We start from the raw sequence: 27,421 nt of genomic DNA, 5'->3' as shown, positions 1-27,421 counted from the left end.
GTCTCGCCTGTTCCAATATTTCTGTATTGCTTCATCGTTAAATATTGTTTTGTGAGTGATCTTTAAAACGAAATCCCAATTGACTGGGTTTATTCAAGTCACACATATTTTTTAACATAATTAAATTAATCCAAATACATTAGGTTATCACAAACATTTTTTATAAAATATCCTCTTACACTCAAAACAGTGGTTTACACAGCCAAAGGAGAAGCTTTAGAATTTTCGCAAATATGCTAATATAATAAACTTTCTTAATCTCAAAGGAACCATACGGCCAAAAATGGTTCTTGATCCTTTGATAAATCTATGAACTATTTAAGAACCATTCAGTAATTGGATCTTAAAGGGATCGTTTTAAAAGCTTTATTTTTAAGAGTGCACAGTTTGACTGACCAGTCTACTTTACTTTTTTTTAATCGCCGCAACATTTCACTATTGCTGAAAGAATCACTTGCAAACTTAAATGCTTGCAGCGCAGGCTGAATTTCTGTAGCCTATAGGAGCACCGACCCAGCTCTCCAGAAGGCTGGTCAGGGATTTTGCATGGATGCGCCTGAGAATGCCCGAGCCAATCACTGCGAGGCAGATGCATGTAAAATTCGCCGCTGAGTTTGAGGACTGGATTGAGCACATTGTGCTGTGGGACAGCAGGAATCAAGCATCTGGGGTCGCGCTCACATATAATAAACTGATGCGCACTAATGCTCACACTGGCTCATCTGACGCGCGCCTTTGGTTACGCGTCTATCATGGTGGTACTCGCTTAAATCGGGGATTATTTTAGAAAGACTCCGATCGTGAGTAAAACGGACATCTACTGCTAGTGCATTTGACAGTTTGTAATTTTTGCCTCGTTTGTTGTATGAAATCATTGGTCTGCTCTTCGGACTTCCTCTTACGCATTAGAAAGCTTGTGATATCGCACAAGTTTGTAGCTGGAATTGATTTTCGGACACGTCGTTTTGGAGATTTCTACCAGTCGGACGGTGGTCCTTTTGTATGGATGTAGTGGGTCGGACTGAGTCGGACCGATCCGGGGGTTCCAGACGCGCTTCCCCGAGATTCCCCAGCAGCATCACCGTCCAGCAGCAGGCGACATGATCCTTCTGGGAATACTTCTAAATCTGTTCTTCATTAAGGGTAAGACTCTAAGAAACAGCCTCCATGACTTATTTCGACACATCGGGGTCACACTTATATGACCACGTTTATGCAGTATATTTACATAAAGTATTTACATTACATATTTACATAAGTAAGTACAGAGTTAATGAACAACGTGCATGTCATTATTTTGTAGAGCTCCCTGCAAATACACTTTGTTAGAATAACTGTGATAAATTATATTTACATATAACGTAAAGTGATAGATAGATAGATAGATAGATAGATAGATAGATAGATAGATAGATAGATAGATAGATAGATAGATAGATAGATAGATAGATAGATAGATAGATAGATAGATAGAGTAGTTTTTTTATGAATGGCTCTTTGTTTTAAGAAGGCAGACTAAATTGGACTGTTACTATAATACAACCTTGGTATTGTAAATTTTCTAAGAAAAAAGCTAGATTGATGGATAGATGTGTACTTAATTGATCCTGCGTGTTGGGAAATTGGGGCTCATTGACAGCCAGACACCGACTGTACAAAGCATACTATACTATATATATATATATAAAGATTTACACAGCACACCATATATTACAGAACAATAGACCAAATTAGAAGAATACGCATTATAGATATCATAGACAAAAGTGCATCTTACACAATAAATTCTACCAGTTGGACACACTATGCTGTGGATCATTGCATGTATATTGGACAGAGATTCCCATTGTGCATGCATTATATTGTTCATGCAACATAGCTTTGCATCAAGAACATTTGTAAAAGCCAGAACAGCAGTGATTAAATTACAATTGCATGGAACTGATTGCACAGGTGTGTTTTAGGGTGACCGCTGTGCCATGTGCTTGTGCTGAAACAATAGAAAGGGCTTGATTTTCTAAAGTGCTGTACGCTGAGCAGAACAGATGTGTCTGTCACTCCCTCCACACATATCTGTGTACTTGCTTATTGTGTTTAACAAGCACCGTACACTCTTAAGAAAGAATATCCCAAATATAAACAGATCTCTATATGTGGCTTGTAACAATACCAGAACCCTTTATGTTGTAAAACCAACATAAAGAGCTTAAAAGAGTTTAACTTTTAATATAATTTACTGTTAGATGTATACAAATATGAAATGGCGCTCAAGAAACACTCTTATTATAATATAGCATACTGTGTTAGGCATTTCGGTAATACTTTAACAATTTTTCATAGAATATCATGCTTTTTTTTTCCTGTTTTAGACAGTTGAATTTCAATCAGAAATAAAGCGTTTAATAGCCAAACAGAGCAGTGAGGTTTTTATTTCAGTCAATTAGATGTACTTTAGCAGCGTTGTGCACATTTCAATCACACCAGCATAATAGTTTTAATATCTCAAACATTTCAGCTCAATAATCTGTACAGATCAGGACTAAAAATATAATTCTGTCAACAAAAATGAGATCTGTCACAGTCAATATTATCCTAATTATGTGATGGCAAGAACACACACACACATACAAACAGAGACAGATTAGGCTGGTAAAGGGCAGCTCCATGGAGTTCCCGTAGCACAGCAACCAGCATTTGAGGGATCTGACTTTCTTTCCCCACCTGGGACGACACGCAATATTGCAATTGTCTAGTGCAAGTGCTTTGTAGCCCAAGTGGCATTCATCATCATGAGTGGTGTTTGTCGCACCCTGGTGCCATGAGAACACGCTGTAATGCGCGCGCTGATCGACAGGTTTATTTATTAGCTGTGTTAATGATTGCAGATTTGATGTGCTCGCTCGTGCTGTGTGTATCCCTGGGGGTCGGGTCGTATATCAGCCGCACGAAACGCATAGGGACCCCCTGATGGAGATCAAGTGGCAAAAAGACTTCATTTCCACAGTGTATTTGCATAAAGACTTGGCTGCTTGAATATATTTTTAAGAGGCAACCTGAGGTGGAAAAATGTGTGCAAACATACAAAATCTCAGATGGACTCGTAGTTCTCAAAACAGAAGTCGTCATCATTGGGTGAATTTCTTAAAATGGTGAATTGAAAATACAGCATTTTTTTAGTTCTTTAGCTCCAATAAATCTCCAGAGCTCGATTATGGTGGTCAGAACACTCTTTATTGGCATCTAAAGTTCCATGTCAGTAAAATGTCAAATTGGATATCACTCCTCCATCCGTTGTATTAGAATTGAATGCCAAGGTAATAAAACACAGTCTTTTGAAAATGAAAATATAAAAAGCTTTACAATGATAATAACTGCGGAGACACGTCATCACATTGAAAAGGGTGCACTGAAGGCCTTTCGGCAGAAACGCGCATGTGCCAGTGCGTGCCAGCCGTGTGCCCAGGTGTGTTTGGGAAAAGGTACGCGTGCGCAACTCTGGACTTTGGCAGCTTCGACTCATTTGCCAGCGACAGCTGCTGACAGGTCTGGGAAAAACATGCCTGGCATAATGCTTTCGTTTCATACTTGCTTTTACCCAAATTAGGTTTTTTGTTGTTGTTGTGAAAAGCACAAGCTGCACAAGTTAAGAAATGTTTTGGGATGCTTAACACACACAAGTGAACAGGGCTTTGTCAGCGCATATACTAATTGCATTGAGAAAAATATGCCATAATGCACTCAGATGCATCCCAACCAAGGACATACCCAGGGACAGTCTAATTACACGGCCATTTTTAGCAAATCAAAGGGGAATCGTATAGAACACTGCTTAAATAAACCGCACCGGGCCGGTTAACAAAAAGGTAATCTTCCCTCCGGGCATGTTTTCTTCACATATGAGGGGACTTTTAGGGTCTTTTCAGGGTCGCGTGTGTGTTTTGTTGATAACCAGGATTTGGAAAGGCAAACACAGTGACGGCAGATGGTGTTGGACTCTCTCGCCTCGACTGTAAGATTCAAGCCAAGCGACAGAATCAGAGAGAGCGTGTGTGTGTGTGCGCATGAGCTCCACTCGCACACGGCTTTTATGATGATGTTGTAGCCAATTTTCATTAAAGGAGCTGAGCGCTGTGATTTAGCATCGAGGACCGTCTCAGCATCACGTCCCTGCTGTGAACTCCTTCCTCCCGGGGCTCTCGGATTGTCTTCCGTTTCTCCTCAGTGTCAATCAGACGGGCCCATCCGACCCGGTTCTTTAAATACCACCGTCATGCTTTGATGTGACGTGTCACCAATAGTGAATAGATACGGAGCTCTGACCCACATTTGACAAAACCCTCAATGCAGCAAATAACAGAGCTTGCTGAAAGTCTAGATAGCAAATACGAGTGTATTTACTGTCAGAAAAAACACTTAAATATAGCATTAATGGCTTCTTCTTTTTTTAGATGTGAGTGCTAAAGCGCACTCATTCACTGTTTTAAATGGGTGCAAGGGTTTGGTTTGTGTATGTTTTTGTTGAGTAATTTGTCTAAATTGTTGGTTTGGGCCCTGAGATGTGGCATGCTGTAATTTAGCTGATGGATTCTTCAGATTTGTGTGGATCGACAGAACAGACGTTTTCTTGATATGTATCCTGATATAGTGGTGCTGGGTTTACCACAGAGGTTCAGACCACTGTACGCATTGATTAGTTAATCACGTTAGACTTGCGTGTATCGACAGCTGGAGCCAGTTTGCTGTCACCGACCATAAATACGTTCACACAAGGATAGATTTACAGTATGCGCTCACACTGTCTTTCTCTATTTCACTCACCTCTTTATTTCTTTCACTTCCCTGTACAGCTGAGCTTCACTGCAGAAACTGCGTCTGTCGTTCCCTCTCAGTGTGTGCAGGAGACTTAAAGCCTCAAGGTGTGTGTGTGCATCACTGTCACTTGTTAAATGTGATTTTAGTGCGCGTGCACACACACACACATATCTCGTAATACCCGGCCAGCATGTGTTTGATTGCCATCAGCCTCCATACTGAGATGGTTTCCTATTGTGTGAGGCGTCTGCTGTCTGTCACTCTGTTTACTTACTTTCTTTCTGTTTCTTTCTTGCTCATCACTCACTTTTCGACTCCTCTGTGCACTCTTCGTTCTCTGAATCGCTCAATGTTCTCTAAAAAGGAAAAGACAAAAATGTGATATTTCAGATATTTTTATGTATTGATTTTATAATACTAAATAAACATTTATTATACTATAGTTTGGATTTTTAATTCCTTCAATATAATTTAGAATTATACAATACAATTTTAAATCAAATTAATTATACGATTGTTTGCATTAATTTAATTAATTGCATGAAGAATTTAGCTGTGAACAGCCCCCAAATGGAGATAATTTAAAGACAGTCTAGTAAAAATGGAATAGACAGAAAGTCAATATATTGTTTGCTATATTTTCATATCATTGATCATGATATGTCTCTCACTGGTCTACAGTCAACAACAATACATTTAGCAGACTTAGGGGCGTTTCACCAAGGATGCTTTTTAGATTTTTTAATTGTTTGCATATGCTGTTGCGTTGTGTCTCGCTGTTTTTCAGCATCTAATGTCATGAGTATGTCTTAAACTTTTACATTCTATTCTATTTCATTGTAGTAACAGCTGGTGCTGTGCTGACTGCGGACACACATTCATTATTTTGATGGTACAGAAATTCTCTATTATGATTAATTTGATAAAAAAATTATTATAATATATATATATATATATATATATATATATATATATATATATATATATTATTAAAAGTAGATTATTTATTAATTCAAACATAAATAAATTATTTAATATTATTACATCTAAAATTAACCACAAAAATTAATAAAGTCCCCATGAAATCAAAATTTAAGTTTTTTGAACTTTTTTTGATAAACCTTACGGTTATCTATAAGCTAGTGTGCTCCAAAACAATGACACAGAAGTTTTGCATTTAGAAGATATATGTATTTAAAACTCTCTTTTTAAAAGTCTCTTACTTCCACGAATATGGATCAATGATTTTGACGACATCACATTACGTCCCACCCCCTGCATTATAAATAGAGGCTGAAGCTGTGGCTAAAATCGGTCACTTGTTCACACAATTACTCTTTTCTACATGATGAACGGCACATATTGCACTATATAAGGGATATGGAATGATTCAGACAGTGTATTATGCTTCATTTGGGGTGAATGAAGTCTGGTTTCACATCACGCGAACTGCCGCCCGCAGTGTGCACTGTCTGCTCAGGTGCGCAAATCAGCGCAGACCATAAAACGTATCGGACCCATTTGAATTCTAAACGGAATGCTATTTTTTTTTACACATCCTCAGCATGATTACGTTCACTGTTTTGCTTTAGTAACAGTTTAATATTAAATCTAAAGGGGGACTCTATTAGACTCTGGCTGTCCTAAGCTGTCAAATGCGGCTTTACCAAGATCAACAGCTCTGGCTGAGCTGTGATATAAACAAAATGCTATTGGCTATTTAAAAAAAGGGGAGGAGCTGCTCGATATGTCCCACCCTGTCTTCCTGTCTCAGATTACGTCAACACATTGAATAACGCTGTACGTTTCAAGGCACTTTTTTTAGTCACTGAGAATTTGTACATGGTCATTTTCATGATGTTAAAATACTTTCTCAAATCTAATCTTAAAGGGTAACTAAACCCTAAAACAACTTTTTTTAGTTAATGATCTGTAAGACTGTAAGGCTTTATTAATGCTGCTCATTGATTCAAGTAATTTTTTGACATTTGGGTTTAAAGTGTTTTAATTCTACAATATATGGTGTAAAAACGTCTGAGTGCTGCCCTCTTCAGGTTGAACGGTGGCTACTGCAGTTGAATTTTCCTATTGGAAGTTGTGGTACCCTGTGACGTCAGAGGGTACCAGCTAACCACGCCCTTCCCTACAGAGAGACGCGTCTCAGATGCACGCCCCCCCTCCGCTGGGCTCTGCCCACTTTTCCAGCATTTTTCAAATATTGCCAGTGGGTGGAGTCAGGCTGTGACCAGGGGTTTAGTTACCCTTTAATAGGCAGTGTAAAGACATTCAGTGGTTGACTGAAAACTGTAACACAACACAGCAGCATTGACCCACCCAATAGTGTGAGTTTAGGGCGTGGCTATCCGAGGGCAGAAAAACATTTCTGCTTTGTGCCACTAGAGGTGCTGCAATGACACACTTCATTTTAATGCCTGCTATGGACTGTGCGATTTCGGCAATTCTATAAGATCATTACAAATAGCACTGTACGACGTGGATCTAATAACTTGGGTACGACATGTATGTAGACTGTACGATGATGACACCTATTAAGTTAGTATAGAGGAATAAAACATCATCGGCATGCACTAGTGGTAAACAAATAGAGCAAGATGAATTGCACTTTGGCAAGTGTGTTTTTTATTTGGTCGCAAGAAACCGTCTTTGAAACTCTCTCACTGTACAACGTAGGAGTAACGGTTAAGAGCCACGACCACGGAAATCGACACGCTTGGTCCTCTTTTGTCTAGGACAGCCCAAAATCGTACAATGTGTACCGGCCATAAGAAGAAAAAGAAACAGTGGCAGAACAAGCACCTGTCTTTACATTCAAACTTGCATATAACATCTCAATATTGAACTGTATACCATATATGTTAAAGATCAAAGAGTGTTTACTTGTCTGTTTAACTTGGGCCGCCGCAGTAGATGGTCTTTCATGCATGGATCATCGCTCCATGAGCTGTGGAAGGAGATGCTATTTTGTGTTAGTGCAGTCCTAAACCATGACCAGCGTTTAGTCTGCCGGCCACAGCCGTGGGTTCTCAATCACCACACGCTTTAAAATGAGGCCTAGTGCAATTACAGTCCCTGCCGCTGCGAAGGAAAACAGACACAAAGGGGGATGGGGGTCAGGGGCGAGAAATACAAGGAACAGAAACATATGTCTCATGCTTCTACAGGAGTGCAAGACTTTTTCTGTTGCTACTTAATGAAAAACAGCAAACGTAGCCATGAAATTACACAGCCCTGTCACAGTTCCCCCTCAGGTCAGCCCGAGACCCGGCTGATGGCGAGGACGTCTGTCAGGACTGAGCTTGAGAATGGACACAAAGCACAAAGTGTCTGTTGTCAAGGACTCCGCTTGAAACTCTTGATGTATGGAGTTGGTGAATGAAGATTTTCTGCTCGTTTAAGTTATCTGTCCTACTGCAATTGCGAGCCGGCAAATTCCCTTTCAGAGAAGAGGTCTCTTTTAAATTATTTTACACATTATTAATTCAGCCCTTGGGTGCAAGTTAAGGGACTTTGATCTCCATTTTTACATGCTCACTGACTGTCAGAATGTTTTCAGTGCGTCTAGAATGCAGATATTATAACTGTGATGTATTACAGAGAAAATCCAGAAACTGTAATGTGTCATATCCAGACACACACAGAATCAGAATTCCACAGAATTGGAACGCCACTCATTCACAAAGTCCTACATATTCCCTGCCCCTTTGCACAAGCGTTTATTAAATATTTTGGCCAGTATGACTGTTTTTATTGACCAATAGGACTGCAATGGTTCCATTTTGACGCTGAAGCACTAGTAAACGCGTTCATCACATCTCGCCTCGACTACTGTAATATTCTTTTTTCTGGACTACCAGCACACTCTATCTCACGTTTGCAATATATTCAAAACTCTGCCGCAAGACTACTAACTTACACTAAAAAAACTGCCCATATCACTCCAATTCTGTTTAAACTGCACTGGCTACCCGTGTCATCCCGAATCACTTATAAAATTATTCTGCTTACCTTTAAGTCACTCAATGGTCTTGCTCCAGCCTATCTCTCTGACTTACTTTCTCCTTATATTCCCCCTCGAACTCTCCGATCTTCTGGCTGTGAACTCCTCTGGGAGCGGAGATTTCGTCTGTCATCTATGGGTGGCAGGTCTTTCTCTGTTATAGCCCCTAAGCTACGGGACTCTCTTCCGTTGGCTCTCAGGACAACAACCACATTGCATGAATTTAAGCATAAACTCAAAACCCATTTGTTTAATCAGTATTATCAGTCATGAAAAAGGTAATTTGACATAACACAGTCACAATGTTAACTTAGGTACCAATAATCTATTGCATCTTTACTCCAACTGCCCACCATGCTGTCTGTAATTAATGTTTGTTGCCCCTGTTTTTATGTTTGTATTGCAAATGTAATATGATTTGCAACTGCAATCGCTCATTACTTGGACTGGGCAAATGTCCATTGTCCGTTTATTTGTAAACTGCTTGTTATTTACTGTCATTGTGAAGCGTCCTTGAGCTTGGGAAAGGCGTTATATAAATTAAATTTATTATTATTATTATTATTTCAATCAGCCAACATTCAAAGTTCGACTTGGCAAACTACTTTTCTAGTTAAAAGTTACAGTTAAACCTCTTTGAATTTCAATTCATTTTAATTCTACTTCCTCACATTCAAATTCAGACTGCAATTCCACATCCTGTTTGCTCAAATTCAATTCAAATTCAGAAACGGATTCTCTTTTCAGTTCGGAATGTTGCATCTCAGCTGTTTGTAAGACTTTTTTATGATGTTTAAATACATTCCACTGCAGATTTTCTGAAACTTCATGTACAAAATGTGAAAAAGCCTGTATGAAAACACAAAAAAATGTGGGCCTGCTCACAACTGTTGCCAAATGTTGTCTGCAAAAATCAATTAGCTCATTGGTAAAGCATATTGTTAATAAATAATTAGTTAATTGATTTCAAAAACTGCCTTTACCCACTATCCTCCAGGGTCTGTTCCCTCTGTGGTGCCGGTGTTCCCCGGGACTGTGGACTGCTTAGACGCTGTACTGGAATGTATATCAGACCCGGAGTGTAAGCGACCGTTCCGGCACCTGGAGTACTGTGTGGACGAGGAGGCGGTGGCTCCCCTGGGTCTGGAGGCACGGCAGGCCTGCGTCGATGCCCAGAACAACCTCATGAACTTTCAGCCTCTGCAAGAATGCAAGTGTCAGCGAGGTGCTCGCGTAGAACAACAGTGCCTGAGCATTTACTGGACCGTCCGTTTTCCACAGGGTAAGGGTGTCAGAGAGGGTGTTTACTGTATGGTGACTGTTGTCAACCACTTGGATTTGCCGTTTATTTTTTCTCATTAAAAATCCTGGTTAATTTAAAAATGTTTTCTACCAGGGACCCCAGGGGGCAGCAAAGGAGGTTCTGGGGGTCTTAAAAAAACAACAACAAAAAAAAACATTTTATACCAATATTTCCTCTGAAAACGGCTCTAAAACCAATTTGAATGATCAATAATTATTTTGAGTTAATATTTTCTAGAAGTATATATTTTTTATTTATAATTCTTTTTTACTTGTTCTATTTTTCAAAGAAAGAAATGCACCACGGTTTCGACAAAAAAATTAAGCAGCGTAACTGTTTCCAACACTGATAATAATAATTAATGTTTCTTGAGCATCCAATCAGCATATTAGAATGATTTCTGAAGGATCATGTGACACTGATTTGATCACAGGAATAAATTACATATTAAATTATAGTCAAAAAGAAAACAGTCCAAAAATGTATTTATATTTTAGTTGTATTATGTAATTATATTTCAATATTACTATTTTGCTAATATTTTTAATCAAATAAATGCAGCCTTGGTAAGCATTAGAGACTTTCAAAAACATTTAAAATTTTACAAACCCCACAATTTTGAATGGTAGTGTAAATATATAGAAGCATATACTGATTATTGCGTTTCACTCCATTTAATGAAGTTTAATGCATTGCAAATGCAGTTTCATGTTTTTTTTTAAGACTCCCAAGAATATTCTCTGACTGAACAGCTCATGTCCAGCAATTCCCAAACCAGTGAATGTCATGATGAAAGGAGCAGGTTTAAAGAAAGCGAATAAGAAAGTATAAGAGGGAGAAGGTAGCTCCAGAAAAAAATCATGCATAAAGAATTCAGTTAATCAATTTCAAAATGACTGCCTTTGTTCTGCCGGTCATAAACAGTGAACTCATAGATCTCACCGAATGCCGTTTGTTATGTTCTTTCAGGACATGCCAAAATGCTTTAATGAGAGTGTTGAGTGAGCTACCAGAGGATTTAGATTTAGGCAGTAATAGCATTTAATGACTGCACAGTAATGTATATGAAATGGCAAGCAGGCATAAAACCCAGTCAGACACTAAACAAACGACTGGCTCACTGACAGTGGTATCGTGATTAATTTCGCTGTTAACTCATCTGTTCATTACGCTCGGCGGGACAGACGCATATATGCAGGAACCGGAATTTGCTTCATTCCGTCGAGGGTGTCTGGTTCCGTCTCATGTGTTTGCTCATGAGCAAAAGAGATTACGGCATGCTGGTGAATGACGTCCGGGGGATCGTCAAGGCACGGCTGCAAAATTAATTGATTCTGAGTCCATATTCCCACCCAATATGGCTTATTAATATTAAATCTTCTGAAACAGGAAGATGGGTTCCCACAGCGACTCATCAAGAGTTGTTGTAAATGCTGACTAATCCCAGGCTTCTCCAGCGGCGGACTCGTCATGCGTCTGAGTGTAGCGCAGGGGCCGCAGGGGCCAGAAGGGCCCGGGCTGATCGGCAATCTCAGAAATAAGTGCTTTTAAAACACATCAAGTGGAAATGTCAAGTGTTCTCCTGCAAATGAAAACCGTCTGCGGCAGAATACGCAAGGCATGTAATTGTGAATGTAGCACACTTGATGTAGCGCCTCCATAGATTGAAATGTGGAGTGTGTGTCAGCGCGAACAAGATGACAAGGGATTCTGCCAGTTTGCATTTGTTTGAAGAGTCTGAGTGTGTGTGTGTGTGTGTGTGTGTGTGTGTGTGTGTGTGTGTGTGTGTGTGTGTGTGTGTGGGCAGGTTTTGATAACCAAAATTTCAGAAAATGTCCCCAAAAGAATATCACAACATGACAAAACCCTCCTTCTGGGGATGTCAACACAAAAATAAAAGGCTTGTGAAATGTCTAAATGTGTTTTTTTGGGGTTAGGCTAAGTGTTAAGTAATTATAACAAGACTTTATGGAAGAAAATATTTGTGGTGCTTGCTGACAAATTTTCCAGTATATGCTAATTCATTACTAAGGCATTTTAAGTTGTTGCTAGGGTATTCAGGAGGTTACTAAGGTGTTCTGGGTGGTTACTAGGGCGTTGCTAGGTGGTTTTCTTAAGTCTCTGATAGATTTTAGGTTTATTTATATACTGTAGTGCATTTCATACACAGCGGTAATTCATGCAAGTGCTTTACATAGACACATAAAACTAAGTTTAAAACCATTTAAAAATAAGTACATTTAAAGTCTCAGCAATGGTAAAAATACTCAGCAATGGTGTTGACTTATGAATTTGCACATGGTTTGACTTAAAGCATATTAAAAATTCCACATTGACATAAACAACATTAACAGCTTGATTTTCACCACAGGGGAAAGAAAAAAATAATTAAAAAGTAAAAATAAAAATAAAATAATTAAAAAGGAAAATAAAAAAGGAAAGAAAAATAATGAAATATGAAAAATAATTGAAATAAAAATTAAATAAAAATTTAAGTAAATAATAAAAATACAATCAAAATAAATAAAAGCAAAAATGTACTTAAAAGTTTCATTTTAACATAAAAATTGTAAAAAAAAAAATGAATTCATAAAATAATGAAGTGCAATCAATGTAAGTGAATGATTTATGTAGCACAAATAGATGGCAAAACATGCCAAAGTTTAAAACTTCTATTCTTTTCATCCAATAGATATGAACAGAAAGTCCCCACAAGATCAAATATACAGTAAAGGCCTGTGTGTGTGTGTGTGTGTGTGTGTGTGTGTTTCATACTCACTCATCTTGGCATGCGGCGTCCCCAGGGTTGTGTGATACAAATAGACTCATGGCTATTTTATCTTGTGTCTCGATCCAGACCCCTAAATCTGTGGACTGTCAGTTCAACAAATGCATATATCACAAACACTGGCCTCTTTTATTGAAATCCTTGAGAACCAAGTGAATCATAATCAAGGAACTATTACATAATCTCTGTAATTTGATTATATGCGTTGCTGTTAATTAAATCTAATGATAAGGTGTGCTTAATTAGCCTCAAACAATCTGATGTCTTCTAGTTGTGTGTGTGTGTATGCATTGCAGGTTATGATGACATTGAGACGTCCCCATATGAAGACATTGAACTGGAACTTGTGAGAAATACTGAAACATCAAAACTAGCCTCAATAGTTTCAGGTACTGCAGACACATCAGTGACACGACCAAATAAAATGTTTTCCTCCACAGCTGAATGCACTGTGATGATGGACGGAGTGTATCGCTGTATGTTTGTGTTTAATAGTGTTTTCCTTGTAGTCTTGCTGTTGGATTTGTGTGTGTAATATAAAAGGCTTTATACAGACCCCAAAAAGTATTTGGACACTTAATTGAAAGTCTCTTTTCCTCTTTCTCAGTGTCGTCCCTTCCTCTGACGGATCAGAACCAGTGTCTGAAAGCAGCTCAGGACTGCGGGTTGTACGAGAAGTGTGGTTCCCTGCGCTCTGAGTATGCGTTAGCTTGCACTAAGATCATACCTGGCACCAACCACTGTAACCGGCACAAATGCCACCGGGCCCTGCGGAGGTTCCTGGAGCGTGTTCCCGAGGAGTACAGCTTTGGTGTCTTATTTTGCCCCTGTTCGGATACTCTATGTGGGGAGAGGAGGAGAAAAACCATCGTGCCCTCCTGTTCCTTTGAGGAGCGAGAAGGACAGCCCAACTGCCTTCATCTGGAGAGCTACTGCCTCAAAGACAACCTGTGCAGGTGAGATACGTGTCTGTCAGCAGTCGTGCACAGTATAAATATCACATTTGGATCTTTTCAATGAATCCGTTTAATTGGATGAATTATTAATTCACAAACAAGTCAACAACCCATTGAACCAAACCAAATCTTATTTCTGATATGTCAGAAATATTTAATACCAGAAATGTTACAAATAAAACATATCTGAAATATGTTTACTGCGTCTTCTGAGAAAATGCCCTGCACTTTTCAAACGTTTAAAGGTCAGTGCGATTTTTTTCAAAAGAAATTAATTCTTATTTATCAAGGATGCTTTAATAGATCAAAAGTGACAGTAAAGACATTTAAAAAACATTTCTAGTTGAAATAAATGCTTTTGGACTTTCTATTCATCAAAGAATCGTGAAAGAAAATGTACAGTTTATATAACAATTTTTAGCAAAATATTAAGCAGCACAAATGTTTTTTTAACATTGATAATAATAATAAGAAATCTATTAAAACATATGATAAAAGCTATTTTAAAGTATTTTCAAACACACATAGTTGATTTTAATAAACAGCATTTTATTGAAAAATGCAAAAATGTTTTCAGGCAAGATATGTAAATTAATTTGAGTGTTTTTTTTATTTTTTATTTGAAAATGCAAATTATATTTAGGTTCTAAGGATACTTTTACGCAAAGTCAATGTTCTGAAAATGGAAAAGTTTTCACATTGCATTTTTCCGCATACAATCGACAGCGCTGTCAAAATGATCTCCATTCACACGGATCCACGAAAACAATTAAAAACGCTGTATTCTGCTGCCAGGCCAGTAGTTGGCGATGTCACTTTGTAAAGAAACACTACGTGCCTATAGACCTTATGCGTCAGAGAAACGAGGGCACCGCCATCTTTAGAATATTGTCTTTGAACTCGCTCTGTATATTTCTATGGCATTGCTGTCCAGGAGTAATTAGCTTTTGAAGTGGATTTACTTAATGTAAAGTTAACGAAAGTTATCATGAGGATTGTAATGTTTAAAGCAGATGTCTTAACAAATGTCAGTAGACCGGGAAGATTTTAAAACGAGCTGTTCATTCATAAATACGCAATATCGCTGTGAAAATACAGACCGGAAGTCAAAAGACAATGAGCGCAGCGCTGAAAAGGGGCGGGGCTACATAGGTATAACGTATAACTGCACGTTATACGCGTACGCATGACGTCATCGTTTTGACAAATTCACGTTTTTGTTGTTGGAGACGATAACTGTATCGAATGGAATAAATTTTCAACTAAAAACGGATTACTATTAATGCATTTTGGTCGTTCATTAACACGACAATGGTATTTTAGGGGCCTGAAAATGCAAACTTATGAAAATGGGTTTCAAAGTGAAAGTTTAGTAAAAATCCATGTAAACTACAAAAACGTGAATTTGTGAAAACGGTGACGTCATACGCACGCGTATTATTACGTGTTCAGTCTACAGGCGTGTAGCGTTTCTTTACAAAGTGACATCGCCAACTACTGGCCAGGCAGCAGAATACAGTGTTTTTAGTCGTTTTCGCAAATCTGTGTGGTCGGGGATCATTTTGACAATGTTGTCTTCTGTACCTGAAAAATGCAAAGGAAAAACCTTTTCCGCTTTCTTTGAATGTTTTAAAGCATGTGACATGCCACGACAGAATGTCAGAGACCAAATGATGATGTAAAAATCTGCTGAATCAGTTCTTGAAACAAACTGTTTGAAAGAACCAATTTGTGTAACCGATTCTGACATACCACACTGTCATCAGATGTTCTAACCCCCATTCAAACTAGACAAACCTCAGCTTTGATAACAGCACAGCATGATAATTTCCACCTTTCTTCTTGAAGTACAAGACCTCCCTTTTATCTTCTTTTAGAAACAGATGTCTCTGGCAGTTATGCTTATCTAAGCATCATTAATAGCACAGAACATGCTGAGCTGGATGGAAGAAAGGACAACAGGTCGCATACTATATGTTTAGACACGTATACTGTGCATTTAAACAAGGATAAAAATGAGAAATGTTTGGAAAATGCAGACACTAACCTTCAACATGGACACATTTTAGTTAGCGTGGTTCATTTTCTCAAAGGAGGCAGTCCTTTAAAAAATATTACGAAATAGCATTAGATTAGAACAATTAGAAAAAACAATCTAATCACTCATTAAATTACTGCATCCCAATTTATTTCTAAAGCAGTGCTGTTATTGTTAACTAAAACTACTATTCAAAATTGTTTTTCATTAATCAATCAAATAAGGTATGAATATTAAATGAAAAATGTATAATTAATAAACGTAACTGAAAAATGTGAAATTATACTTTGGCCACAAACTGAAATAAAATATGTTTAATTTCGAGTACTAAAATGACTAGAACTGAAATAAAAAAATTAATAAAGCTAAATAGAAATAATAAAAAAACATGAACTAATAAAAATGACAAATGAACAAAACAAAGTGACTAAAACCTACACTGAAGTTAAAAAGGAAAATTATTTCAAAATGGTAATAAATACTATAATAATATATAAATAACAATAAACAAACACTGTTCTAGTAACGCTGTTCCACAGTAACACCAACATTTCAGAGGAAGGCAGCGTAAAAATATATTTTTTAAAGTAAAACAACGGCTCAAGACCGAGCAGAAGCATTAGCAGTTCAATTACCAAGCGTGCATTTGGTAAATAATTAACCTAATATAGCTTTCACCCACATAACTTTTTTGTCAGTAAGCAAGTTACAACTATAGGGTGAACATTATATTACCTACTTAATATTCACAAACAACACTGTATTAAAATTTTTATCTGATTTGAGCATCTGATCATGCATTCTGTGTATATATTTCCTCTGTCAGAATTTGAAATACATTTTAGTTGAATCATTCTGTGTCTGTATTCAAATTTGTCTGGTCCATCAGGTCAAGACTGGCTGATTTCCAGCAGAACTGTCAGCCGTCTTCTGTCTCTCCCTCCGGCTGTCTCCGAGAAAGTGGAGCCGTGTGCCTCAAGGCCTACGCTGGGCTCATCGGTGAGAAACCACCTTGGACGACCTTGAAAAAATGGACGCTTAATGAAGAGTACAAAACGCACAAATCAATACGCCACTGCGCAGCCTCTACTTAAATAATATTACATTTTTAATGACAAGCACTTCTGCGTCCTCATGGAGTGAGTTCACTCACTGAATTGGTAACGGGAACGATTGGTCAGTGGAGTATGGGTTCAACTTCATGTCGTGGGTTTCACTTATGTTGAATTAGCAGGACAACCTGAAGCAACATAATTAAAGTGGAGGGGGGTGGATTTGACTACACTGCTTGGAGATTCTCCCAGATGGGCTTTGGGCTAATTGGCATGGGATCTTTTTCTCTGGCTGGCTCTCATCCCCTCTTTCTCCCTCCCTCCCTCCCTCCACAGGTACCATCATGACACCAAACTACGTGAGCAACAGCAGCACAGAGGTGTCGCAGTGGTGTAATTGCGAAGGCAGCGGGAACCAGTGGCAGGACTGCCTGCGTATCCTGCACATGTTCACCAGCAACACCTGCCTGCGTGAGTATCCCAGAATATCATTTACAGATCATCTTACAGTAATGTCAGAGAAAATGAGTGTAAATATGGCACTGCTCTGACATATTTGCGGTATAACATTGACAATTTTTTTTCTGTGATTACATTTTTCCTATTGAAACAGGAAGTTGGTGCGGGTTCTTTTTTTAAATAGCCAATTGCCTTTAGTTTAAGTTACGGCTTGGCACAAATCACAAATTAGATTTCATTACCATCATCTTCTAGTGTCACAAATCTTTTTCTTTTTTTTTAAATAAATTAATACTTTTATTCAGCAAGGATGCATTAAATTGGTCGAAAGTGACAGGAAAGACATTTATAATTTTACAAGTTTTTTTTTAGTTGTAAAAGATTATAATGCTGTGCTTTGGAACAGGAATAAATTACATTTAAAAATATATTAAAATGGAAAACTGTTATTTTAAATTGTAATAATTAAATTGTAACTTCACAGTATAACTGTTTTAACTCAAATAATTGCAGACTTGGTGAGCATAAGAGACTTCTTTAAAAAAAAAATATATATATATAAAAAATGACTGAGCCCAAACTTTTGAACAGTAGTGTATGCCTACTCTAAAGTTTCAGAAGTGATCTCAACAATGTCTTAAACTGTGCTCAAAAGACTGCAATCAAGATTTTAATACAAACTCAAGCATATCTCATCAAATTCTTCTGAGACAAAAATATCTGAACTATGCAATTATCCAAACAATTTATATATGCCCAGAGATAGTCATTACTATTTTTGGTCCATTTTTGAATGTGGATATGGACTAAATGGATATAGGATACAGATAACTTCAAACAGATATATGTTAAAAGTCACAACATTTAAATGGTTTTAAAATCTTATATATTTTAGATCAGTATCTGTATTCATATACTTATAATTATTCTTATTAGGAAGTAAAACTGTCAAAAAAAACAAAAAAAAACAATCTTAAACTCACCCGATCTCTTTACCTGACAGGTAATGCCATTGATAACATGGGAAGCTCCACCCCTCGTCCAGTAGAGGGAACGCCCCTTCCTCCACCGCGCCCCTCGCCTCAGGTCCAGCGTGATGAGCTGAACATCAACCTGCTGCCTGAACCCAATGTAGTGAGTAGTGAACACACTTCCTAACACCGAACCACCATAAAACTATCAATCTCCTCCAGCTCCAATGCCAACTCAAAATAATTTACATATAGAAGAACCATTTATAAAGCCCCGCCGATGAGTTCTTTGTAAGCACAATAAACCTGATTCTTAATTCTTGTTGTGGTAATAGCCTCGATTTAACAACCGAATGACCCACGAGTTTGGCCTTGTGTTTGATTTTGGCCCTTTGATACATCAGATTTACCCGCAGTCCTGCCGCTTTGAGCATACTGATGGATCAGAGAACTGAAGTGAAACGTTTATGCGCGGCTGATCGTGTCACTGCAGAAAACACACGGTCACATGCCGTCGCCCCAGCAGCCGCTACAGTAAGCACAAAAACGCTTGTTCAGAATCCCTACCTTCTGCATTTAGTGTGACTTCCCACGTGCGTAATGGATGCTCCCAAAATGTTCCTAGTTAATTTACTGTACTGATTCAACTGTGTTTTTGTTGTTCTGTCTCTTTAGCGCCTTTGAAAGAAACCTATTTCTTTAACCAAATCAATCACGATGCTAAAGGTCCGACCTCTAACCCACTGTGCACATGACCTGGTTAAGATGTCCTATTTGGTCTTTATCATACTTTAAAATGGTAATTTCATGGATATGTTCACTTGATGTCATGGTTTTCAGGCATGCACAAAGATGGTAAACAAATGGCACATGTATCTAAAGAGATCACTGTGGGGTCGGATCAAACTGCCTGAACTGCCACCTTCAATTCAATCAGAAATAATCACACAACCCACAGGCTCTCAAGAACACAATCATGGAAAGGAATTAAATCTATATCGATTTGCTCTTCCCTTTAGTCAGATTACATTGTGCTTTGGAATGAGGGTGTCAGCTTTATTTTTCTTTCATTATGGCCAACCGCCAAACTTTAAATGACTCAATGAGACTTAGTAGGCAGCGTCACTGGATCTGGATCAGATTTTATTTGTCTTGTGGCTACCTTGATTTTATGCTGTATCTGAAACTGACTATACACTTTGCATCAATTTCTCTAAACATTTATCAGTAAGCAGTGAAAAGTTATTTGCATTAGTGTAACTCAATGGTTCTCAACCATTCCCTCACTCTTTTGTCTGACACAACCCATTTCAGGTCTTGGAGACTCTACTAATGAGCTGATGACCTGAATCAGATGTGTTTGATTAATGAAACAAAATGTGCAAAATGTGTGGTGATGAACATGGCTCCAGGAACATGGTTGAGAACCACTGGTGTAACCTCTACGGTCCTAAAGACCGTTCTCACTAGCTGGCCTCCGTTACACTCATCCCCCTAAACCTCACTCCCCCATCTGGGTCACGGCACCAATGTAACGCTCCGGTCCTACTCACCCCACTCCGAGCGGGACTCGAACCGACATGCAATATTATGTGAACATGAACGTGAACAATGCTCAGACAGGCCAGTGCTGCATTGTCACGAAAGTTTAAGCCTTGCCAGTTTAAATATTCAAGCACAAGAAGACGCAAAAGGGAAATCAATTCATTACTTGCGCATAGAATCCCTTTCGCATCTTCTTGCGCTTGAACAGACATGTTCAAACAAAATTGTCAAACTGCCCATCTTGGCAAGTATCCTCATAAACAAACACAGTCAGTTATGTCTTAAGTGAACGTATGAAAGAAAACGCATGTGTAACAGTATATTGGATCCATTCATCAGGTCTTAAAGTGACAGCAGCCTAATAAACCTGCTGCTGTTTGTGTTCATTAATGCATACTGTGAGATTTATAATAGTCCTTTACGATTGTTTCTTGTCAGACTGTACGAATATGATCCCCTATGTAATCCATGTAACACTGTAAGATCTCAGCTGTCATTAATGTCAGACTGTACGACATACAAGACGCGTTAAAAACGGATGCACGCAAGAACTCGTCCGGAGTTTTACATCAATCAATGACCCGTCCGGTGACGGTGAGCTGCATTACACGCGGGATTGAAACGGTGACTAAAAAGAAATCTCTAACGTTTACTTTGGTCACAGCTTGTCTTGAAAACAATGGCAATTTGACGGTCGTCGTAGAAGAATTCACACTGCAGGACAAATCTGTGTGTCAAATCTTTTGACACTGCCAGAATTTCGTCGGAGATGAAATTTGATCGTAACGGATATTTATCCGCTGTCGGTGAACATGTCAAACTAACAATCAAAGACTTCAGATTTTAGCCCAGGATCAGAGGAAGCTTTTAGAATTTGCTAAATGTGTCTCTGATGGCCAAAATCATACCGTGTGAGTCCGGTTTAAATCAAACAAAAGACAAAGAAAAATCACTCACTGCTCTTGATTGAATAACTTTAATAAGGATTAATCTCTATGTAAAATATTTATGGCTGGTAGATTTTCTTAAGTCACCGGCCATTGGCAGTTGTGGCAAAAAGTTAGTTTTAGGCCCTGTAAATAAATATATAAATCTCGAGTGCAATTAAATAAACATGCAATTAAATAAAATGAATAAATAAATAAATAAAGTGGCTGGTGAAATCTTCTAAAATAATTTAAATGATCAAATTAATCAAATTAATTTTATATTTTTCTGAAAAAAAAAAAAATGCTTTTACAGTTATAGCATCTACCAGGAGAGGCGAACTGTTAACGCTAACTAGCCAAACCTTGACCCCATTGACAAGCTATTAGAATTTGCATAATATCTGTGCCAAAGTCATTTCTTGATAGACAAATAAGCTACTAGAGCTTCAGGGAGTAACACCATCCGAATAAATCATCTTGTACACTACTGATTTTTTTGTAATGAATATTTCTTGCAAAAATCATTTTGTTGGCTACTTTTTAATGGTTGTCAATAAAGAAGCTTGCTTTTTGACAGCATAATGGCGTAGTACTAAAGCGAATCGGCTAAATCCTGCCCCCCTGGCTGTGTTATTAGCATTAGCAGTAGCATGATATCCAGCAAAAGTAATTTCTTGATAGCCGCGCAGCTTTTAGCGCTTCAGGGTATGACAGTCGTGATAGCAACACTTACTTGACTATATATTGTAAAATGGATTGTGTATTCGCTGCCCACATAGAAGAGAAGCAAATAATCCCTTGGCATCCATAGGCATACAGACTTTATCAAGAAATGCTGCTCTGATCTGTGTGTCTTTGTGTTCCCATGTCCTCGCTTTGGACTGCGTTCACATCCTCTGTTCTCAGAACACACAGACCACAGCATTCAGCTTAGAGATAATCTGGGCCCACAGACAAAAAGGATTCAATTCAGTTTCTGCTGTCATTTATTTCTTTCCTAGACTCACTCTCTCTCACTTGTGTTCTCCAGCAAATCTCTCCTCTCCAAATGTGCCCGTCTTTCCTGATCTGTCTCTCTTGATGTGCTTCTCACTTCCTCGGCCTGTCTCTCTCTCTCTCTCTCTGAACGGATTAACTAAAGGTGTTTGCAAGCACGGTGCATCAGTCAAACTTAATTAATATTAATGTATTCGTACCCATCTGTCTGTCTCTCTCTCTCGCTTTCTCTTTCTCCTTCTTTTATCGTTTGTTCCTAATCCCTCTCCCTCACGATCTCTCCGTCCCTCTCCCTGACAAACACTCACCATCGTACTGCTCCTACTTTTCTAAAAATGTATTTCTCAGGTGATTCATTTATTTCTCATATGATTCAGTTCACATACCATCATAACTTTGCCTCAGATATTTCTCATAAAGCTATATATTATAAACTATAACTATAATTACACACACAGAGACACATACACACACATATATATATATATATATATATATATATATATATATATATATATATATATATATATATATAATATAAGTTATAATAATAATATTAATAATAATCAAATAAATTCCAGCTCTCATAACTGTAAATATATTCTTTCCATTGTTTGTTGCTGCCATGTTGTTGTTATTGCGGTGATCACTTGGCAAGTTGTTTACTTTGTATTAAAGGAAAAGTAATTAAAAAACACTTTACCAAACACTCTAACTTCCATTAGCCGGACTGCAAATAGACCCGCCTTCAAACTCATGCCATACACTGCAACAGTCGGGTTCTGGAAGTAAAAAACCCATTCATTTTCTCCATAGGAGAATTGATTTTGAACAATAAAATATAAGCCTTTAAAGACAGACCTACTACGAGCTAAGAGGTTGTTAATCAATGGTATATGCTTTTGTTGAAGATATCGGCCATCATTATATAAAAGACATTACCCATGATTCTGAAGTGAAATCTCCACCATTCAGAGAACTGCAACAAGCAAGTTGCTCCAAAAGAACACTTTAGTACTCGCCCACTTTCATGAAGCACTGTGAATGACCTGGAGTCAGTTTCCCTATGCTCTCAAACTACTTAAAATATATGTATTTATGTATCTTTGCCTTTTTGTTACATTTTCAAATACTTTTTTGCTTCAAATCAAAGTTTATAATTTTGTGATTTACCTCAAAGCTGGTTTATTTGGTTAATGGCTTATAAAAAAAATCCTATGGGAAAAGATAAATACTTCCAGAACCAAGGCCGTTGAAAATGTAGAAATGCACTATTGCACTCTATTGGTTGAAAGTGTTGCAACAACATATCCCTTGTGCTGTGTTGAAGGTCTTTTACCTAATTTGGTGTTTCCAGTCAAAAATGACCAGCCTTTTGAATTCCTTGTAAATCTTTGATTATGATATATTATCACCAAATGAATTCAATCTTTTTGTCAACTTGTTTTCTTTCAATTAGCACAGGCTGTGCATTTCTTTTTGGAACTGTTTCATCATAGGCCTCATTGATCTGAGCTTATGCACCTCAGTGTTTACACTCTGATACACTCATGGCGAAGTTCTTTTTCGCTCTTTCGCTTAGGGGTAAAATAAAATTCGAAATGCGTGAGCAGCGTACATCCGACGACCTCCACACTGCTGAGAGCAGTGTTTAGATTAAGAAGTTCATATGTGCTGCGCGCTTTCCTCTCAATAACAAAATAAACATGATGCAACAAAAATGAGAAATCAGCCAGCATTTTTTTTAATAAAGCATAAGAAAAGCATCCGATCATAGGAACATGGATATGTTTTAACGAGCTCTGCAATTCGGTACTCTAGTAAAGTTATGTCACGTGTATTTATATAGCACTTTATACACTAGATTGCTTCAAAGCAGCTCTCCAGTGTGTTAATGTTTTCACTTGCGGACGTCTGACCTCTACAGACTGAACAGGAGAAATGAATCGGAAAAGATTTTGATTTTGATTTGATTTTGTTCGAAATGACGTCACATCAGTTCGTTTTCGCTTAAATGTACAGTATGGCATTTTTCGCCACTAGGGGTCGCTAACCTATTTACAATAACAAAGGCGTAGATTGATGACGCAGCATTTGCTAAGAATTATGGATCTTGTCGTCAACGTCAAGCCGACCGATCTAATAATGTTTATGGATGAGTGAATACATCGATGCTTTTATCATGACTGTGATATGAAGCAGGTCGGGATTGCTAAGAGACAGCTATCAGCTCCAAACGCGACGCGAGTCCCGCGGATATAAAAGGAATATGGACATTTCATTCTACCAAACTACATGCAGAATTACTACTCACAGGTCAGTTTATTAGACAAATTAAACTTGTGAGGTAACGCAGCGCTGTTTCACTTGGTCTAACATTACACTATCACACTAAACTGCATTTGAATGTGTTGAAATGTATGTGTTAGTTTGTCTGTATGAGACCAGCAGTAAACTAGATCAACATTAGAATAACATACAGATCATAATCTGACATTTTATCATTGTTGAACATTGATAAGGTTTATGTAAATGTGATCACCTGTTTAATAAAGTACATGTAGGAGTGGTCGAAGTCTCGGACGTGGAGCTCTCGTTTATATACTGTCTATGGGAGCTCTAGGCATCTCGAAAACACCGCGCTGATATTGATTCTCGTTTTAGTTCTCCTTTTTTATCCAAAGTCTGCTTGCCATGGTCCATAATGTTTGAACGAAACAACAACAGCATGCAAATAGACATTGCGAACTACTAAGTTGTCTGCGTCAGTCGCTTTGGTTACTATCAGACGGCTCTGGTTCATAGCTCTGGTTGCCATGGCAGCATGAGCGGAAACCAGGGACAACGCGGATATGACGCCATTGGCGGCGACAAAACAAACAAAACAGAAATAAAGAAACGGGACGTTTCTCGAATTAAATTACAAATTTCTCCTGGTTTGAAAGTTGTTGGAAACAGTCGGGATAATGTAAGTACATAACTAATATATATATATATATATATATAACATAGATATAGTGATTTTTGCTATTTTTGCTATTTTTAAAGCAAAAAAGTTACATATTGTGCCTTTAAAGTATATGGGAGCCTTAATGAGGTCTATGATCAAAAGTTCCCAAATGAAATACAAAACCTGTCCTAAATGAAAGCAAACAAGTTGATAAAAGGATTAAATCCAATATTTGGCACAACATAGCATAAATAAGCACATTTTTGTCAGCCGGTCTTTTTTGACCGGGAACACCACCCCTGTAACCAGGTGAAAAAACAAAAAAAGCACAAAAATTATCCAAGTTTTTTAGAGACATTTCTCTCTGTTTCCAAAAGGTGGTAGAAAGCGAAGAAGAAGATGAGGAAGAGGAGGAAGAGGAAGAAGACCAAACCGGAGGAGGGTTCAACGTCATCCCTCCGTTCTCGGACAAGGCGACAGTCACTAACCTGGGCTCTGAGGCCGGGAGAGTCCACAGCCTGGCCACCACCCTCTCCGTCCCTCACTTCCTGCTCACGGTTCAGCTGCTGATTGCCCTTTTCTGGGGGTAAAACCCTCACTTACACACACACACTCACTCACACTCACTCTCTCTTACACAACACACGCCAACACACTTATTCATGAAGTACTCGCTTCCATCCAGACTCTACAACCTATCATCGAGGGATGACAAGAACGACAGATCGGAGGGCAAAACGAGCGGACAACTGTTCTAACCCTCTTTCCTTCTTTCATTCATTCTTTTTCTCCTTCTCGGGAAGAGGGTCTGCTATAGATATAGCTGCTTGTTCATTAGGGAATCGCTTTCTGAACGGGATTCCCCATCTGAATCATTTGAATCGCACAGAAGATTCACAACTCCTCGGACTGACATTAGCCGACGGTAACCTGAATGATTTGGTCGTACCATGTATCAATGTATAATGTCAGTGTGCTTCAGAAAAGTGAGTTAAACCAGGAAAACATTGCCGTTAGTCAGCATTTCCTGCGTTTGGGAAACCCGCCGTGTTTGTTGTCGCTGATCATGTCGTTGTATGAAATGAGACAAAATGTACGTGTGTTTGTAAGTACGTGATTCGCTTGACATCACTGCTCGCCGACGTGAGAGAAAAAAACTTGTCGAGCACGATTCCCGAATCTTCCGTTTCTCTCTCCTCCATGTTTGAAGAGTTAGGCCGCACACCTAATCACACACACACGCCTCTGCCCTGCTGAGGAGCCGATCGCAGATGCAAGCGCTTTTCATTTATTGCTCTATCTGCGATGTGCTTTCATTTTTTGACTCAGCACAGACTGCGCACTCTAACCAGGGGCATAAATATAAAACACGTCCACGAACAGAAAAAAACATGAGTAATAAAGCCGAAAATAAAGAAATAAACACGCTAAATAAATAAATATGTGGCCGCACAGCAGGTGTCGGAGTCCGGTCTGGGTTTAGAACCCGAGGGGAAGAAACAGGAAGTCATTTTCCAACCGCCTGTCGCCTGGTACCTCTCCCGGTGCCTGTTGTTTTACTTTCACAGAGATAATGGCTTACAACACAAACTGTTTATCTTGTTGTGTGTTCACGGGGACGAATTACTCGTGATGGGAACCAAATAGAAAAAAAGAGATCAAGGGAAAGAACAGACGGAGACGGGGAGAGACTCAAACCCTCCAGACAAGAAAAAAAAAAAAAAACATACAGTCTAGAATCACATGCTTTTTATGTTTCTTATAAATCTTTTGCTGACACCAGTGCTTTTTTCTCAATCTCGTTTCTTTTGCTCTCTCTTCATTCGCTCTCGTGCGTGTCCATGGAAGCGAGAGAGACTAAGCATGGCCACACTGGTACCGAATTCAATCAAGAACTTATTCTTAAACATTGATGGAGTAGGACTATGATCAGTAGTAAAAATACAAGATTAGTGGAATCCTATTACACTTAGACCGCACGATTGTAATTCCTGTCCAACAACATTACATTATCACAATATTGTCATCTAGATAATCAAAATACACTCTTTAAAAGAAAAGGTTCTATAGAACCTTAAAAGGTACTGTCAAGTGCTTCATTTATGTGACCCTGGACCTGAAACCAGTCACATGGGTACATTTTTTGAAATTGAGATTTATACATCATCTGAAAGCTGAATAAATAAGATTTACATTGATGTATTGTTTGTTAGGATAGGACAATATTTGTCCGAGATAAACCATTTGAAAATCCGAGGGTGCAAAAAAATCGAAACATTGAGAAAATCGCCTTTAAAGTTGTTCATATATGTTCACGATTGTGCTGCATCCACTCACAAAAAAAACATTTTTTTATATTTTTATTTACATTTAAATTTAAATGACATTTTTTAAATAACCTTGACAGGATTATGCGATAATTTGAACCTTCTTGGCATAAGACCTCTAAGAACCCCACTGACCCTTTATTTCTAGTGAAGCCTTTCTTTTTATTTACATTACAAGTAAATACTTATTTTACATGATGTCATTCCTTTAACATTTGACATCATTAGATTACTCAAAAGTATTTTTTTTTTCATGCACTTCCGTTCAAAAGTTTGG

At 38.2% G+C, this 27,421-nt stretch overlaps 1 protein-coding gene across 1 annotated transcript; it reads left to right on the top strand.

Annotated features, from left to right (window-relative positions):
- The first annotated feature begins 628 nt into the window (after positions 1-628).
- Positions 629-26,524, top strand: gfra3 (GDNF family receptor alpha 3). Its single transcript, XM_081382155.1, has 8 exons — positions 629-1,143; positions 9,828-10,112; positions 13,218-13,310; positions 13,529-13,877; positions 16,805-16,914; positions 17,304-17,438; positions 18,430-18,560; positions 25,195-26,524. Exons 1-8 carry the CDS (start codon positions 1,101-1,103, stop codon positions 25,405-25,407), a joined length of 1,359 nt encoding a protein of 452 aa, XP_081238281.1. The 5' UTR covers positions 629-1,100; the 3' UTR covers positions 25,408-26,524.
- The last annotated feature ends 897 nt before the right edge of the window (positions 26,525-27,421 follow it).

The sequence above is a fragment of the Scardinius erythrophthalmus genome (genome assembly GCF_964197995.2).
Source record: "Scardinius erythrophthalmus genome assembly, chromosome: 13".
In the NCBI taxonomy this organism is placed as follows: domain Eukaryota; kingdom Metazoa; phylum Chordata; class Actinopteri; order Cypriniformes; family Leuciscidae; genus Scardinius; species Scardinius erythrophthalmus.
The sequence above is the reverse complement of the archived record's forward strand: the minus strand, read 5'-3'. Positions and strand labels throughout refer to the sequence as shown.

Excerpts from the sequence above, each read along its gene's own strand:
- gfra3 (XM_081382155.1), top strand. The coding sequence starts at position 1,101 with ATGATCCTTCTGGGAATACTTCTAAATCTGTTCTTCATTAAGG. Across the intron at positions 17,439-18,429 it reads CACCAGCAACACCTGCCTGC|GTAATGCCATTGATAACATG; the intron begins GTGAGTATCCCA and ends TTTACCTGACAG. Across the intron at positions 18,561-25,194 it reads TGCTGCCTGAACCCAATGTA|GTGGTAGAAAGCGAAGAAGA; the intron begins GTGAGTAGTGAA and ends TGTTTCCAAAAG.